The sequence below is a fragment of the Neomonachus schauinslandi genome, chromosome 14, assembly GCF_002201575.2.
Source record: "Neomonachus schauinslandi chromosome 14, ASM220157v2, whole genome shotgun sequence".
In the NCBI taxonomy this organism is placed as follows: Eukaryota; Metazoa; Chordata; class Mammalia; order Carnivora; family Phocidae; genus Neomonachus; species Neomonachus schauinslandi.
Genome location: NC_058416.1, coordinates 56532841 through 56549817, shown reverse-complemented (window position 1 = coordinate 56549817; position 16977 = coordinate 56532841). Strand labels below are relative to the sequence as shown.

At 39.0% G+C, this 16977-nt stretch overlaps 1 protein-coding gene across 1 annotated transcript in view; it reads left to right on the top strand.

Moving 5' to 3' along the window:
• The first annotated feature begins 3573 nt into the window (after positions 1-3573).
• LAMA1 (laminin subunit alpha 1) overlaps positions 3574-16977 on the top strand; it is a 138106-nt gene continuing 124702 nt past the window's right edge. The window contains 3 exon segments of the mRNA XM_021686201.1: positions 3574-3625; positions 7201-7380; positions 7574-7686. Coding sequence (XP_021541876.1) covers positions 3574-3625; positions 7201-7380; positions 7574-7686 — 345 coding nt within the window.

Here is a 16977-nt window from a genome sequence, read left to right as displayed (position 1 = left end):
TTATTTATTTATTTATTTATTTATTTATTTATTTATTTATTTATTTATAGAAAGAGAGCAGGGGGAGGGGCAGAGAGAATCTTAAGCAGGCTCCATGCTCAGTTCAGAGCCTGAAACGGGGCTCAATCCCATGACCCCAAGACCATGACCTGAGCCAAAATCAAGAGTCAGACGCTTAACTGCCCCATTAAATATGCCATATTAAGTAGAACTTATTGTTTTGGAAGAATCCCAGTGATGTATATTTATACACTAGGGAGTAGGCAAGAGTCAAGGAAGTGCTCTTGCCATTGGCATAGATCAGAAGCAAAGCCAACCTCTGAGGGTTCTCTGGCTTATGATAAATGTATGAAACATCATTTGTTTCTCTTCTGCTCCTCTCAAGAGCCAGAAGCTCTGAGGAGTGACTCCCAAAGAAACAAAAGAATGAAGGAAAGAGGAAAGAAAGGAAAGAAACAAAAGAAAGAGAAAGAAAGAGGGAGGGAGGGAAGGAAGGAAGTTACTTTATATTTCTATGTGGTTCTCTTAGCCAAAAAGATAAAAGAGTTACCAAATTACTTCTCTTTGCCTTTCTGTACATTCCATGGAGAGAAGAGTTTTTCTTACTTCATTTTCCAAATAGTGGGAGAGAGAATGGTGGACAAATTTACCTGATAGTCTATTAAGGTAAAATTTCAGAATCACAGTAATTTAGAAAAAAGGGCTCTTAAAAATACTCATTTAATAGTTGAAGAAATAGAGGCTCTGAGAGGTTGATTTGCCTGAAGACATATAGTTGGCGGTGGAACCAGGAGAAGAGTCGAGATTTAGGATCCTGGTTCTGTGCACTTGGTAGTAATCCAGGAGTGAGAGAACATTCCTTCTTTCATTTGTCTTTTCTTCCATTCAGGTTTTATTGGGCATTCACACGAGCCAGATGCTAACTTAGGGCAAGTAGGATATGGTTCTGCCCCAAAGTAATTCACAGACTGATCAGAGTTGTTTTTATTTTTTGGAGAAGGATACTGAGGGGAGAAAAATGGGAGGGGGCGGGAGCTGGTATAAATGCAAAGTGCAGATGGGGCATGCTGATTAAGGGCAGGACAAAAGAAGAACATTTATCTTAGCCTGGGATTCAGGAAAGATCAGTGCTTAACTTGAAGGGTGAGTAGGGCATGATAGGTTACATGAAATGTGCAGAGGGAAGGATATTGAAATTGATTTGAAGACCAACCAGGGGAGCCCTGAAAGGATTTTAGACCAGCCTTTGCCTGAGTATACACCCTCATCCCTCTGCCTGGGTTATCTCTAACTGCATGTCTTGTTCAGGACTCTCTCCTCGAATATGTCTTAAAATATTGCTGCATTTTAAATATTATGCTTACTAGAATCTGTGAGTAGATGCTTCTCTCTCCCTTCTGACTGTGAGAGCCCTAGGGTTAGGAACAGCCCAGCTCATTCATCCTGGTGTCTCAGGGAGGTGCCTGGCATAGTGCTTTGCACTGAAAAGATTCTCACTGAAAGTTTATTGAACTTAGTCAAACATTCTCATCTGCTTTTTCGGACTCATGTGGATACATTACTGAGTATGAATTCATGTTATCTTCCTAAAATTCAAGTCATTAAGAATACTTTAATACTATTAACTTAGAATATTAAGTTATTTTATGTTATTATCCTGGAATAGTGTCAAATGCTTCCAGGGTTTTTCTCTGAATAACGCCATTTGTAGTTGTTAGAGGTGCTGTTTTTATTGTTCACCCGGGGAACTACCGTGCTTCAAAGAGTGCTGGCAAACAGGGTAGTTTATTTCTAATACTGGCCTTCTCTAATCAACTTACAGATGTTTAGTTGGGTAAATGGGTGAGGTTAGGGAAGTGAGAGGTGGGTAAATGGAGAACAAAATAGATTTGAATGTTTTTTAAAAATCACAAATCTCTTAATTCAGAAATCCGGGCCCTTCTCTGCACACCCATTTACCAAATCCAGCTGAGCTCCTCCCGTTCTCAAGCTTGCATGCCATTTTGAGATGAGCCACCAAGGACGTGCAGTAAGGGATATGGAGCCTAGCTACCTTTTTAAAAAGTATTTTTAATATCTCCTTTGCCCAAGCTCCCTGGGTGTTTCACTTTTCTTGACCCATGTTAGACTTTGGCTAAGTCTGGAACATCCTCCGTGGCTCCCTAATTTTAACTACATTAGTTGGTTGCAATTGATAGATCTGTGGCCTCATTTCTACAAAGAGCACACCCAGCATCGTCAGGACTTGACATGCCAACATATGTATTTAACTATTGACATGGAAGGGTATGATGTATGACTGTGTAATATTTCTAATAAATATATTTTGTTTTGGTCTGACTGTGAAAAAAAAATTTTTTTTTTCCAAATTTCTCCATGATTGAATAAGTGACTTTGATTCTTTTTCAAAATATAACCTCCTGACAGCAGAAGCCACTTTGATTATTCAACCCTATAGAGTAGTCATCATTTTAAAAAATTCTATTCAGGCGAATAAAATGATCTGAAAATATTGCCACAGATCCCTTAGCTAAGAATTGCAAATCATTTTCTTTTCAGAATATCACATTGATTTTGAGTATGGATTAGTATAACATTATATACTAACATTTTATAAAACGCAAAATTTTTTTTCCCCCAAAACAGGAAAAAAAAAAAAAAAACCTCATTAGAAGAACTCATGCTTTTCTTACACACAAATGCATTATGGCTCTTGACCATTGACCCCGAATCATTTGAGAAATATTAATGAAAAAGTTGTTGCAATTGGCTTTAGGGCTAGTCCATATTTTAGATACTCCAGTTTTAAGGCAGCAAAAATATTTTCTGCTGAGAAAAAAAAAATATCTAGAGCCCTCTAAAAATGAATTCTTGAACAATCTGGAAGTCTCTCAGATGAAAACTTTGGGAATTATGTGTAGTAGCATTGTTGGCTGCCAGCTTTGTGGCAGTTTTTCATCTCATATTAAGAAGGGAATTTCCAGTAGATTAACACGGTCCTGAAACGCATTTAAGAAGGCCAAATGTACTCAGGCTGTGAAGAAAGGGGATTAAAAAAAAAACTACTGGTGAATGAGAAGGAATTTATTTCATGCTCAATGGAGTTTGGCCTCGTGAAGTCTTTAGCTACTGGCTAAATACGCGCCTGGAGAAATGATTCCATTTTGGGTCCTGAGTGAGGGAAAAACACAGATTAGTATTACAGTTATCACTGACTTCAGTAAGTAATATCTCTCAACAAAAGTGTATAGTCTGATTTACTAAGCGCACAGCCAGGCAGTGGGAAAACTGTGCCACATATGTATCCTGATGGAGCCCTCATTCTGCCTTTGATTTTTATGCATAAAATCAAAGTTTGTTCTTGCTGGGGTCTTGATCCTGATTCTTTCTTTCTTACCCTTTGATTTCCTATCCCTCCTTCAACTTGAAGCTCCCTTTATTGAAATATTTCAGGGGTCTTTGAAATGATTCAGCAACCTGAGGGGCTTTTTTAAAAAAAATTATTTTTAACACATGCTTTTTTTCTGGTGTGCCTTTCTACCTTTCTTTCATCTTCTAACAGATATGGTCCATATGCAACAGGGAATTGTGATTATTCTATAACTGTGAAGTGAGAGTAAATGTATTATGTAAGGAAGAATGTTTAGTGAATAGTTTTTTTCAAACACTGGCTTATCTGAGAAGAAAGATTCGGTTTTAGTGAAAGACAGCCAGGATATTTTTATGACATTAGCTATTTAAAGGTTTTCCTACTCAGCCATGCTAATGAAGGAATTTATTTTTCTTTTTATTAAAAGTATATTTAAGATACCAGCAAGGTAAGGAAATATAGAAGTTCTTTCTTTTTTTTTTTTTTAAAGATTTTATTTATTTATTTGAGACAGAGAGAATGGGAGAGACAGAGAGCACATGAGAGGGGGGAGGGCCAGAGGGAGAAGCAGGCTCCCTGCCAAGCAGGGAGCCCGATGCGGGACTCGATCCCGGGACTCCAGGATCATGACCTGAGCCGAAGGCAGTCGCTTAACCAACTGAGCCACCCAGGCGCCCTAGAAGTTCTTTAAAGCCTATCTAGTACAAAGATCTACCTGATGCTGATTACTATAATTGAGATATTATTCAACCAAATTATGTTAGGTTTATGTTGAGTTTTGAGCTTCTTTTTCTCAGTGACTCAGGGTAGAGACTTCTGAGTACAGAGAGCAGGCGCCTTCACCACTCCCAGTTGCCCCCAGTAACTCAAGACCACCGAGGTTCTCCAGAGTGGGAAGGACCCCTGGGCAGGAAGCGGGGAGTTGCCTTGATGGGGAGCAACTGCAGGGGGAGAGTAAAGAAGAAGTGGGAACATTTGTTAGGTTACCATGTAAAGTATTTGTTGAAAGAGAAATGCTTTGCTAAATCAATTCCCGTGACCTTGGTTTCTTTTTCTTGCTTGACTAATCTGTGCAAAGGGAATGGAAAGAGTTGGTTGTACTAAAATTTAAATACATACATGTGCTATAGAGCCAGAAAAACATCATTTTAGCTATAGGGATAAAACACCAAAGTTTAAACCCATACTGTATTTTAAATGATTGGCTCATAAGACACATTCGAACCAGGTTACTAGAATAGTGTGATCCCAAAAGATGGAGAAAATTAGTATTTACCTCAGTACCAAACAGAATAAATATCAGCTCCTCCTGCCATCTAAGTACAACTCCCAAGAATTACATGTCACTTTAGGAACTCGATTGCTATAGAAAATATAAGTGTCTAACTACTGATTGATAAAAATAACCCTTTAGGGAAATATATAATTACACATAATGATTCATCTCTCTCTTCATAAAGCCTTTTTAGTTAAAAAAGAAGTCCCTTTAAAGGAATATGATAAAAATAACCAACTTTAAGTTCAAAGTGAAAATATATATATTAAATATTGTATATGATGTTAAGTGTGCTGTGTTTCACAGTTAGGAATAATGCTCTAGAACACAAATATTCAATAACTATTTTCTATTGAGAGGCTAAGGGTCATTCTCCTAGGATAGAACACTGCTAATAGGTGGTTCTGTTTTATGTGGAAAGTGTTTGGAGAACTACCTAAAATGTTGTTTTTTAAATAGATACATAGGGGGGCGCCTGGGTGGCTCAGTCGTTAAGCGTCTGCCTTCGGCTCAGGTCATGATCCCAGGGTCCTGGGATCGAGCCCCGCATCGGGCTCCCTGCTTGGCGGGAAGCCTGCTTCTCCCTCTCCCACTCCCCCTGCTTGTGTTCCCTCTCTCGCTGTGTCTCTCTCTGTCAAATAAATAAAATCTTAAAAAAAAAAATATGTAAATAGATACATAGGAAGTTTTTTTAAATGCAGTAAAATAACATTACACAAATAATCATTTTTATTTTGTAATTTCAATTATTAAAATATTTGTAATAGAAAAGATCATTGAAAACATTAAACAGTACCTAAAAAATAAAAATTGACATGAATTCCTTCTATATTACTAAGATTACATTGTGCTTTTTCAGATTTCACTGGAAAAGAAATATTGCAGAGATACTATTGACTCTATGTTCTTTATAAAGAAAAGATTATCTTCTGTGATCTTAGAAGATCAAATTCGAGTCAATTAGAGAAAACCCACTTAGCTAAGACCCCCCCGCCTTTCAATGCTCTCTCTCAGTCCACAATGTCCATTTAGGTAGAATCCTTCTCCAGTGTCATGTACACCATCATTTCTAGATTTTATGGAACCGTCACAGCTATTATCTTCTTTTACCAAGATAAAGCCAAGTTCTAAAGAACCTAAAGGAGTTATGCTTCTCACAGTCATCCAAAAATTGTTTTCTGAATAGTTTGGACCAGTTGCTTAAAGATAAAAATCACTCGAGACAAAAAGGAATGTACAAAGGCAAAGATTAATACTGAATTGAAGAGAATTTTGAAACCTAGATTATTGTGTTCTAAAGTTTTATTCACCAACAAAAACAGACAGTAAAGAAAGAGGAGAGGGAGGAAAAAAATCCTAGATAATTACAGGAAAGACCTTGTGAGTCCTAGCAGGAGCAACTGGAACAAAGCGAGCAGAGAATGGATGCCTTTCTTTTAAGTGAAAGGTGTTTGAATTTCATTGGCAGATACATGCATTGGATCATTTGAAACTTGTCTTAAAACCTATGTTCCCGGGGCGCCTGGGTGGCTCAGTTGGTTAAGCGACTGCCTTCAGCTCAGGTCATGATCCCGGAGTCCCGGGATCGAGTCCCGCATCGGGCTCCCTGCTCGGCAGGGGGTCTGCTTCTCCCTCTGCCCTCTTCCCTCTCGTGCTCTCTGTCTCTCATTCTCTCTCTCAAATAAATAAATAAATAAAATCTTTAAAAAAAAAAAAAAAACCTATGTTCCCAACATTTTTTTTTATTTTAAAGATTTTTATTTATTTATTTGAGAGAGAGAGAGAGAGAGCATGAGTGGGGTGAGGAGCAGAAGGAGAGGGAGAAACAGGCTCCCCACTGAGCAGGGAGCCCGATGCGGAGCTCGATCCCAGGACCCTGAGATCATGACCTGAGCCGAAGTCAGACCTTAACCAACTGAGCCACCCAGGTGCCACCCACAACATTTTATTATGAAGATTTTTCAATCAGAAAAGTGGAAAGAATTGTACAATGAACATCTCTCCTCCCGACCCTACAATGAACATTTTATTCTTCCTCTATCACCTATGTATCCATGTTCCATCGCTATCCATCAAACTGGCTTATTTTTTGATGCATTTCAAAGTGAGTTTAGACATCAGTGTGCTTTGCTTCTAAACTTTTAAGCATTTATGTGAGTATTTATTTATAATTCTTTTTTGTTTTCGAGTTAAGATGCACATACAGTGAAATACTCAAATCTACCCAAATTTTAGACTTGTGCCTTCTATGATTTTTCATAACAGCACGTCAGTGTAATCCAAACCTTCATCGAGCCATAGAATGTAACATCACCCCAAAAAGTCCCCTTGTGTCCCCTCACAGGCAATCCCCACCCCCTGAAACCATTGTTCTGAGTATTTCCTGGTAGATGGGTTTTGCTTGTCCTAGAGTTTTATAGACATGAAACCCCTATATGAGCTGCTTCTGTGTAAGACGCCCTTCACTCGGCGCATAGACTTAAAAATCTTTTTGATTCACCTGCAAAGGGAGATTCTCTTGATTCCAAGTGGCTGAGCTGATCTGGTGAATCCTGACTTTCAGGACTGTTTCCTGCCATCCTCAATCTTGCCAGCAACGCACACATCAGCACCAACGCAACCTGTGGGGAGCAAGGGCCCGAGATGTCCTGCAAGCTTGTGGAGCACGTGCCTGGTCGCCCCGTGCGCAACGCCCAGTGCCGGATCTGTGATGCCAACAGCGCCAACCCCAAAGGCAAGTGTTGCTCCCATTCCAAAGGACCCTTGGGAATTGATACTTCTTGAAATGATGACTAAAGACTTCTGTTAGGAGTCATGAAGTTTGTGTTCACCTTCCCTGCTCTTCATTGCCACTAGCCTTGCAGTTGGGAAGTCAAAAACTTGAAACCAAGAGCTAAGAGAAACCCATGTATGTTTTCTTTTCACAGAACGCCATCCAATATCGAATGCAATCGATGGGACCAATAACTGGTGGCAAAGTCCCAGTATTCAAAACGGGAGAGAATATCACTGGGTCACAATCACTCTGGACCTAAGACAGGTAGGTCAGGCCAGAACCATTGAAGAATATCTCTGGGTTGCTGAATTGTACACTCTTGTGATGACCTTCAGGAAAGTCTGGCTTGTTTCTAAACATGTTTCCATTCTGTTCAGACTGTTTTTCCACCAGGTGAATTCAAGTGATGCACAGAAGTAGTCCATGGTATCAGTACTTGTCACATTTATCATTCCCAGGTATCTGTGAGGAGATGAGTGACATTGTTTGCATGTGGTTTGATGTTCTGGGAAGCTGTCAGCAGAGCATGCTCAGCGGTTCAGGATTCTCTGTCAGGCTGTGTGTCACATGTCATCAGATACCCCAGGGGCGGGGGACCACACACGAAATTCCTTTTGAGGTTATTGTCTTGCTGTTATCACTGTACAAAGTTATTGCAGAAGGGTTGTATGTAGGTAATAAGGCTAGGAAATAAAGGGATAACGTCAAGCCTGTTGGCCATGCTTCTGCCCTGTCGTGGTGTCTGTGAGGCCGAGAATAAAGCTGGAATGTTCCAGTACTTCTGTGAGCAAGCCTTCAGTAGCAGCTGGCAAAGGCAAGGTATAATTGGCTCCAGCCATACCGGTATCCTCTTGCTTTGCCTCCAGATCACATAGGAGAATGGAGAAAAATATGATCTGGGTCCCCGTGGTCCCAATACTTCTGGGAAAGGGAAGTAAAAGGAAAGAAATCTGAGTGGATGGAATGAAAAGAGAGGTGGCAGGTATTTGGGAGCTATTGTCAACATTTCTCATTTGAGTTCTCCGGAAAAGCCATTGCATGACCTTCTTATTTATTTCCATTCAATTTCTCTTACATTCGAACTCATCAATATCATGCTAAATATAAGCTTAAAGAGACAAATAGTTGAAATATGCCCTGTAGGATTGAAAGAGGAATTGTGGAAATTTAATGGCAAATAATTACAATTCTTTGGATAGGCGATAGTTTTAAAAATGTGAAGGATTTTAAGTAGAAGAAAGAGCAATACTGTGTATATTCACATAAAAGAAACTTTGGATCTCTAATAATAACAGTAAACCAGGTAGCAGAATGCGAAGCTCAGGAGATTTTTCCCCATGTTTAGGTTCATAGTATTTATTTAAGTAAAATAACATTTTTCAATGTTTTCAGCCATATGTCTTGACGTAATAGGTCATATCTTCATATTTTTAAATCTCCCTAAAGAAAAAGAGAAAGGGGGCGCCTGGGTGGCTCAGTCGTTGAGCGTCTGCCTTAGGCTCAGGTCGTGATCCCAGGATCCTGGGATCAAGCCCCGCATTGGGCTCCCTGCTCAGTGGGAGGCCTGCTTCTCCTTCTCCCACTCCCCCTGCTTGTGTTCCCTCTCTCACTGTGTCTCTCTCTGTCAAATAAATAAATAAAATCTTTAAAAAAAAAAAAAAAGAAAGAGAAAAGAGCCCCCCTTTTGGCCTGGCCTTTGTTTTTATTTCAATGGTAAGAATGTGTCTGCTGGAGATTTTGGTTTTCCCATCACTTTTTCTATTTATTTTCTTTTTTTAAGGGAAAAAAATATAGCCATTTTCACTATCAGGAATGTGATACTATATGAGTTTAGAGCCAAACTACCAGCTGGACATTTTCCATATAGATTTCAGATTCATGTTAGGCTACCATTTATCTTGCAGTGTGTCACGTTTGACTTCACTCTGAAGGGAAAGAACTCTTTTGCTTTAGGTTGAGTTGAGCCACTTGAGGAGTTCCAGGGGCATGTCAGTTTTAGGTCTTTAAGGCATATTTCAAAAGTAGGCATGTAATGCATAGTTAAAGACCTCTAGCATTTTTAGATATGCTTCTAAATTAAGATAATATAAACTAATTTGTAGTCCGAAATGTCTTTACTTTTTATATGGTGTAAAATTTTTGTCATGCTTTCAGTTTCTAAAAAAAGTGCATTATGCTTATATCTGAGCAAATCTCTCAGATTTGTTTATTTATTGAGCCTTTCTATTATGGACATTTTTTAATATGTAGAAAGCAAATTCCAGGGGGCATGCATATACCCACCCCCGAGATTCAGAGATTGTTAAGCATTTTGCAATGTTGGTTTCATCTTCCCAAAGTTCCCAGGTGAATGGCAGTCATTGTGATATTGTACCAATACAGTATGTTTTGTATCTTCAAAAAATAGAGATTTGTCCTGAATAGGTGCCATGCCATTAGCAGCCCCGACAAAATTAACAGCAATTTCCTAATAACTATTTCACCATCTGTGTCGAATTTTCCCAGTTTATCCACCAATGTCTTCTGTAGCTTTTTTTCTTTTTTAAACCAGGATCCATAAAAACCTGATCATTAGACTTCTTAAATCTCTTCTAATTTGAATTGCTCTCTACTTTAAAAATATTGACTTTTTAAATAGACTAGGCCACTTGTCTTATAGAATATCCCATGATCTAGATTTGTTGGATTGTTTCACTGTGGTCTTGTTAACATGTTCTTTTATGCACTCTATTTCCTATAACCTAAACTCAGCTCTAAAGACTTCGTTCAATTCCAGTGAAATAATTTTGGCCAGAACACATGATCTGCAATCCTGGCTACTTCTGTTGCTCCCAAGGCTGGTTGTCCCACTAGTAAGGAGGCTAATCCGTTAGGTATTGACGGTCAATCTCTCCCTTGTAAAGTTATCTCGCCTTCCCCCCCACATTTCACCCTTGTTTCCTGGGTCTTATCGACACTCAGATCTAGAGCTTGGCTACACATTCTGATGACTTTTTTCCCTTGTCAGAATCTGTGTGTTTCCCTGTCAAGCCAGCCATTATCCAGCTCCTTGTTAATTTCTAGATAATACACTCCCTGAGAGCAGGGACCCCAGCTGTATTCTTCTTCTTCCTCCTCTTCTTCTCTTTCACTTTCCTTGCCAGTTAACATTCACTGGAGCTTGCCTTATTCACTCTTGCACACCCAGGCCTTGGCAGAGTTGAGGCTCTGACTGAATCCATGCTTTGTTCCTAAACATTCCCCTCCGCTTTTTTGTTCACATTCTGATTAAAAGATGATAGTCAGCAAACAAGCCTTTTGACTGCTTTGTTTCACTTCAGTAAAAATGTAAATTCTATAGTATGGATTTCTAAAGTATAATTGTAGACAGACCTTAGTATCGTCAGGAGTCATAACAACGTCATATTTTTTTTTTTAAAGATTTTATTTATTTATTCATGAGAGACAGAGAGAGAGACAGAGGCAGAGGGAGAAGCAGGCTCCCCGCGGAGCAGGGAGCCCAATGCGGGACCCAATCCCAGGACCCTGGGATCATGACCTGAGCCGAAGGCAGACGCTTAACCGACTGAGCCACCCAGGCGTCCCAACAACGTCATATTGTAAATGTGTTCATGTAACTTAATAAATATGTCAGCTCCTGAGGTTTTACGACCAAATTACCAGCTTCATTCTGTGTTGGCAAAAGCTAAAGATTTCGATCCCTCTCTTGATTCTCTAGTTGATGACCCTGCTGAAATTCTGCCATTTGTAGCCTCCGTGTTTCGTGTTTGGTTACATGAAAGATAAAGAAATGAGAAAAAGTGGTGTTATCAGAAAGTCCACAAATGTTGTCTAGTTTGCAGAAGGTTTTAGCAGCGCAGTGTTTGCTTTAGTAACACATTACCAGGGGGACGATTAGATTCATTTTTTACTTCTTTAAAATAATGCCTGCTATTCATTCTGGCATTGATTCACAAAATTTTTGAATTTATATTATTAGATATTTAGCAGTATCTCACTTTAAAAAATATTGCATGGGAATTAAATGAGTGTGGTATTTTTGTTTTAAGAAAAATAAGAATTAAGAGTCATCCTAACACTTGTAACGCTAACACGTTATGTGGGTAGTCTACGTAACAAACTGCTGCTCACTGTCCCATGAGCTAGAAGCTTGCTGTGCAGCACTACACCCTGGACGTGAGTGAGGGATCTTTCGTGACAACTTAAAATTTTAAAGAAATCATTCTGAGTGAGGGATAGCATGCACATTTGATGGATCTTGACTTTAGTGATTGTCACCATTCTTTTAGTCCCTGCTAATTATTTGAAAATGTACTCCTTATGATAGAGGCTCTCAATAGATTGAGGCACAGGACTTTCAAAGTTAAGACACCAGGCAGAATCTTTAATCATTAGGGAAATTTGAAAATCAAAACCACAGGGCGATACCACTTCACACCCATTAACATGGCTATTACTAAAACAAAAACAAAAACAAAAACAAAACAGCAAATAACAAAGTTGGTAAGGGTATGGAGAAATTGAAATCATTGTGCCTCACTGGTGGGAACGTAAAATGGTATAGTCCTGTGGAAAGCAGTATGGTGGTTCCTCAAGAAGTTAAACCGAGAGTTTCCACATGATCCAGCAATGCCACTTCTAGCTATATATCCCCCAAAGGAACCAAAAGCAGGAATTCAAGGAGATCTCTGCACACCCATGTTCAGAGCAGCATTATTCACAGTAGCCAAAAGATGGAAGCAACCCGTGTCTGCTAATAGTGAATGGATAGAGTGCCTCGGTGGCTCAGTTGGTTAAGCGACTGTCTTCAGCTCAGGTCATGATCCTGGAGTTCCATGATCGAGTCCCGCATAGGGCTCCCTGCTTGGCAGGGAGTCTGCTTCTCCCTCTGACGCTCCCCCCTCTCATGCTCTCTCTCTCATACTATCTGTCAAATAAATAAAATCTTTAAAAAAAAATAGTGAATGGATAAACGAAGGATGGTACATAAATAGAATGGAAGATAATCCTGCCTTCAAAAGAAAGCAAATTCTGACACCTGTAACAACACGGACGAACCTTGAAAACATGCTACTTGAAATAAACCAAACACAGAAGGACAAATACTGCATGATTCCACTTACATGAAGTACCTAGAATAGTCCTGTCTAAAGAGACAGAAAGTAGAATGTTGGTTGCCAGGGCTGAGGGGAGGAGGGAACGAGGAGTTCGTGCTTAGTGGGGGCAGAGCTTCAGTTTGGGAAGATGAAAAAGTTCTTGAGGCAGATGGTGGTGATGCTTGCACAACAGTGTGAATGGACTTAATGCCACTGAACTGCACACTTAGAATGGCGAAAATGGTCATTTTTGATGTTTATGTACATTTTACCACAATTTTTAAAAGTTGGCTACTGTGACATACATGCTGTTTTATATCAGCCCAGATCCATCCACTCAGGAAAACAGAAGCCACACCAATTATTTAGAGGGATGGATCTAGCACGAGGAACAGGTTAAATGGTGGTGGAGAACAGGGGAAGGGAGTACCAAGAGAACTCAGGTGGGACACCTGGGTGGCTCATTCGGTTAAACATCTGCTTTTGGCTCAGGTCATGATCCCAGGGTCCTGGGATGGAGTCAGGCATCGGGCCCGTTGCTCACCGGAGCCTGCTTCTCCCTCTCCCTCTGCTGCTCCCTCTGCTTGTGCTCTTTCACTCTCTCTCTCTCTGACAAAAAAAAAAAAAAATCTTTTAAGAAAAAGAGAACTCAGGGATGCTGACACTGAGGGGGAACCTCGGGACGTGCTGGGTTATTTGCACCCGGAGGCTTGGAGGAGGCTGCCTCATCTCCCTGCCTCCCTCCTCCAGCCTTCCAGCCTCCTGCTAGTGCCTCCACTCAAAGCCCCACAAAGCAGAGTATAGAAAGGTGGGTTTGCAGTTGCTCCTCAACAAGCACAAATACTGTCTTCTCAGTAGGTGATCCCTTTGTCAGTGTGACCATGTAAACACAGAAACGTGCCCTTGAAATCCTGGAGCAGAATTATCTTATACCGTGGTTGGCCAGATCCTGAATATGCTTATAGTAAGCTTTTAGATCAACTTTGGAATGAAGATGCAAAATTTAGAATTTTCAAGTTGAAACCATGGACTGCCTTCTGATAACATCGACAGACTAGGTGTGTCCTTAGATCTCGACTGAGAGACCATCTAGGGTGACACCTTGGTGCTGTGACTTTAAGAAGTACAGTGATAGAGGAAAAGGGGAGGCAGTTCTGTTTATTTATGTATGTATTTATTATTACTTTTTTATTGTGTGGCATGGTGGAGATATATAAAATGTAGTTGGGTGATATGCTTTCATAATTTATAAAGTAGAAGGCCATAGCATTAAGAATGAAGGATGTTCTAGTCAAGCCCCTGACAAATTCCACACACTAAATAAATGTGAACTCCCTATCCTTCTGTCATATTTATGTCATATATCCACAAATGACTTTGAAGTCCCAAAGATCTTTAGATATCACCAAGGGAAACTTTAACCAAGACCTTGATATAATCTAGTTGGAGTTAGCTAGTAAGATTAGGTTAAGGGATGCAATTAAGTAGATGTTGAAAAATAAATTCATAAGTCAATAATTCTATTTTTTTTTTTTTCTGGCTAGGAAAGTAATATGGGCTCATGGTAGAAAAATTAGAAGGATCAGGTAAATGTAAAGAGGTGGCAAAACTTACAATCACTTCACTCTGAAGCAACCATGAAATTATGAGCATATTGCTTTTAGACTTTTGTATGCATTTCTGTGTATTTAATAATGCTGCAATAATGCTATCATGTATTACATATTTATTATGGGTGTTACATCATCAAATCCTCATACACTATAAGTTTGGTCCTATTATTATCTCCTTTTGACAAATGACAAAACCGAGACTCAGGGAATTCAGGTAACTCGCTCAAGGGTAGGACTCCCTGAGGTTCAAGAGCCTGGGCTCTGTCTGCATCACTGGGCAATCCCATCCCTTCAGCTGAGATTTTTGACGTATATGGTAGTGTCCTGATATTTTATTTAACTTTGTAGCATGAGTGTTTCCAAACATGACTAAAACTCACTATTATATAATTTTTAAAGTTGCAGTAATATTCTTCTACACGGCGTACCCATCACTTGCATAGAATTTCCATGCCTGACACCTTAGTTGTTTTCTGTTATGGGTAATAACTTGAGCTTTCAGTAAAAAGGGATTGATCTCATATGTATGCCAATGAAGTAATGCAGTAAATGCATATCAGTTTCAAGGTTCATACTACAAGTTTGTGTTTAGTTTTATTTTGATTTTCCCATTAAAAAGGAACATTTATCACCTGTATGTGTATAGGAATCTATACATATACTTCATATATGAACATGTATATATAATGTGTATGTATAGGACTTATATAGTTGACCTTTGGACAACATGGGGCTTAGGGGTACTTATCACCTATGCAGTTGAAAATTTGTGTATAATTTTTGACCCCCCAAAACTCAACTACCAACGTGCTGTTTACTGGAAGCCTTATAGTCAATTAGCACATATTTTTTTATGTTACATGTATTATATACATATTATATACATGTAAATATATAATATGTATTATATATATAATATAGTTTATGTTACATGTATTATATATACAAACCTCTATATACTGTATTCTTACAATCAAATAAGCTAGAGAAAAAGAAAATATTATTAAGAAAATCAAAAGGAAGGAGCACCTGGGTGCCTTCAGCTCAGGTCATGATCCCAGGGTCCTGGGATTGAGCCTCACATCAGGCTCTCTGTTAAGCCGGGAGCCTGCTTCTCCCTCTGCCTCTGCCCGCCACTCCCCCTGCTTGTGCCCTCTCTCCCTGTCAAATAAATAAATAAAATCTTTTTAAAAAACAAAAAAAATCATAAGGAAGAGAAAATACATTTACAGTACTGTACTGTATTGCAAAAAAATCCATGTATAAGTGGACCCATGCAAGTCAAACCCATGTTATTTGAGGGTCAACTGTATGTAGTATATAGATTATATACAGTATACATATATAATGTATATATAATGTATGCATGTAATATATAGAATTTAATATTATAGAATTTAGAATAATATAGAATTTAGTAAGATAGTGTTGTAGCATTATATATAGTAGGTATAGAATCTATATATAGCATATTGAATCTATGAATGTGAATATACAATCCATATATTGTATATTCATATACAATGAACACATATAGGAATCTCTCTCTATATATACACATATATACACAAGTACGTAAGTATAGGCTGTAGACTACACAGCAGTTTTTTCCTCATCCATATGATTTTATCTGCTCTCCCCAGCAATCCTGGAATACAGATGTTCTCCTCTTCAGAGGTAAGCACATTGCGACATAGGGTGGTTGAGTGACTTGCCCAGGGTTCATGGGGCTCTATGTGCTGAAGCTGGGATTGGAAACCAGGACTTCTGGTTCCTTCCACACTATGCTACACCGTCTCACCTCTCTTATTCTTGGTCTTTATCGCTGTTGTCCTCTGCATTATGGGGAGACTGGCCGGATCTCTTATAATTTCCTCCTGATTTAGGATAGTTCACATTCTTCCTAATCCCTCCCCCTGTTCTCTTTACTCACGTTGCTGCTAGGCGGGCCCTTTCCCTACAGTGACTGGTAGATTTGGGTGCTATCTACCGTGTGCTTTTTGGCCAAGAAGAAGGAAAATGAATCCATGTTTTGTATTCTCCTTTGAAAATGTTGAAACCTGGGCAAACAGTTTCTCTGGGGGTGGTCAGATTTGTGAGTAAAAATTGGTAATGTTCCTTTAGAAGATAAAATATGTTTTGTAAAAAAGGAAATGTTTCTTATGGCACTGAAAATAAAGCTGCCTTTTGAAGCAGTGCTTTATTTTCTGTGTAGGTTTAATTAGGAAGTAGCACTTTGTTGTGGGAACATAATCACAGAAGGGCCTTTGTTTTATACAAAACTTGAGACAATAGCTGCTTGTTTGCTGGGTTTTCTAAAACCTCATTAATTTGGATATCTGCTGTTTTTTCCCTAAAATTTCTGAAAAGTGGACCAGAACAAGATTGAGATTTATTATTGTATCATCCAAATATAAAGTGTTTGCTAAGCACATTGACAGGGTAAGTAAGAAAAGAACAGGCAGATTTCACAGTCTTAAGACAGAAAATCTTGTAAGATTTTTAGAACAAGAATTGCATGTAAATTGGAGCTTCTCATTGTAAGTGAGTCTTGGCTGTTCATTAAAAGAGGTCAGGCAGAGACCCTTCTTGGAAACTGTGGTAGGAATTACTGTTACCGTTTCCTTGTATGTATTCAAAGTGATTCATTGTGTTTCAGTTTTCTGTCACTTTATACTGGTCTCAACCAATTTCAGATATTAAGTTTTTCTTGAATTTGTTTGGCAAAAAGAATAGATTGGAAGAAATCTTAAGCTGTTCATTGTGATTTGGAAGTAAGCCACGCTAAATTCTTGTCCTTCAGACATTTTTATCTTTTTCATCCTGTTTTCTGCAAAGCTGCTATT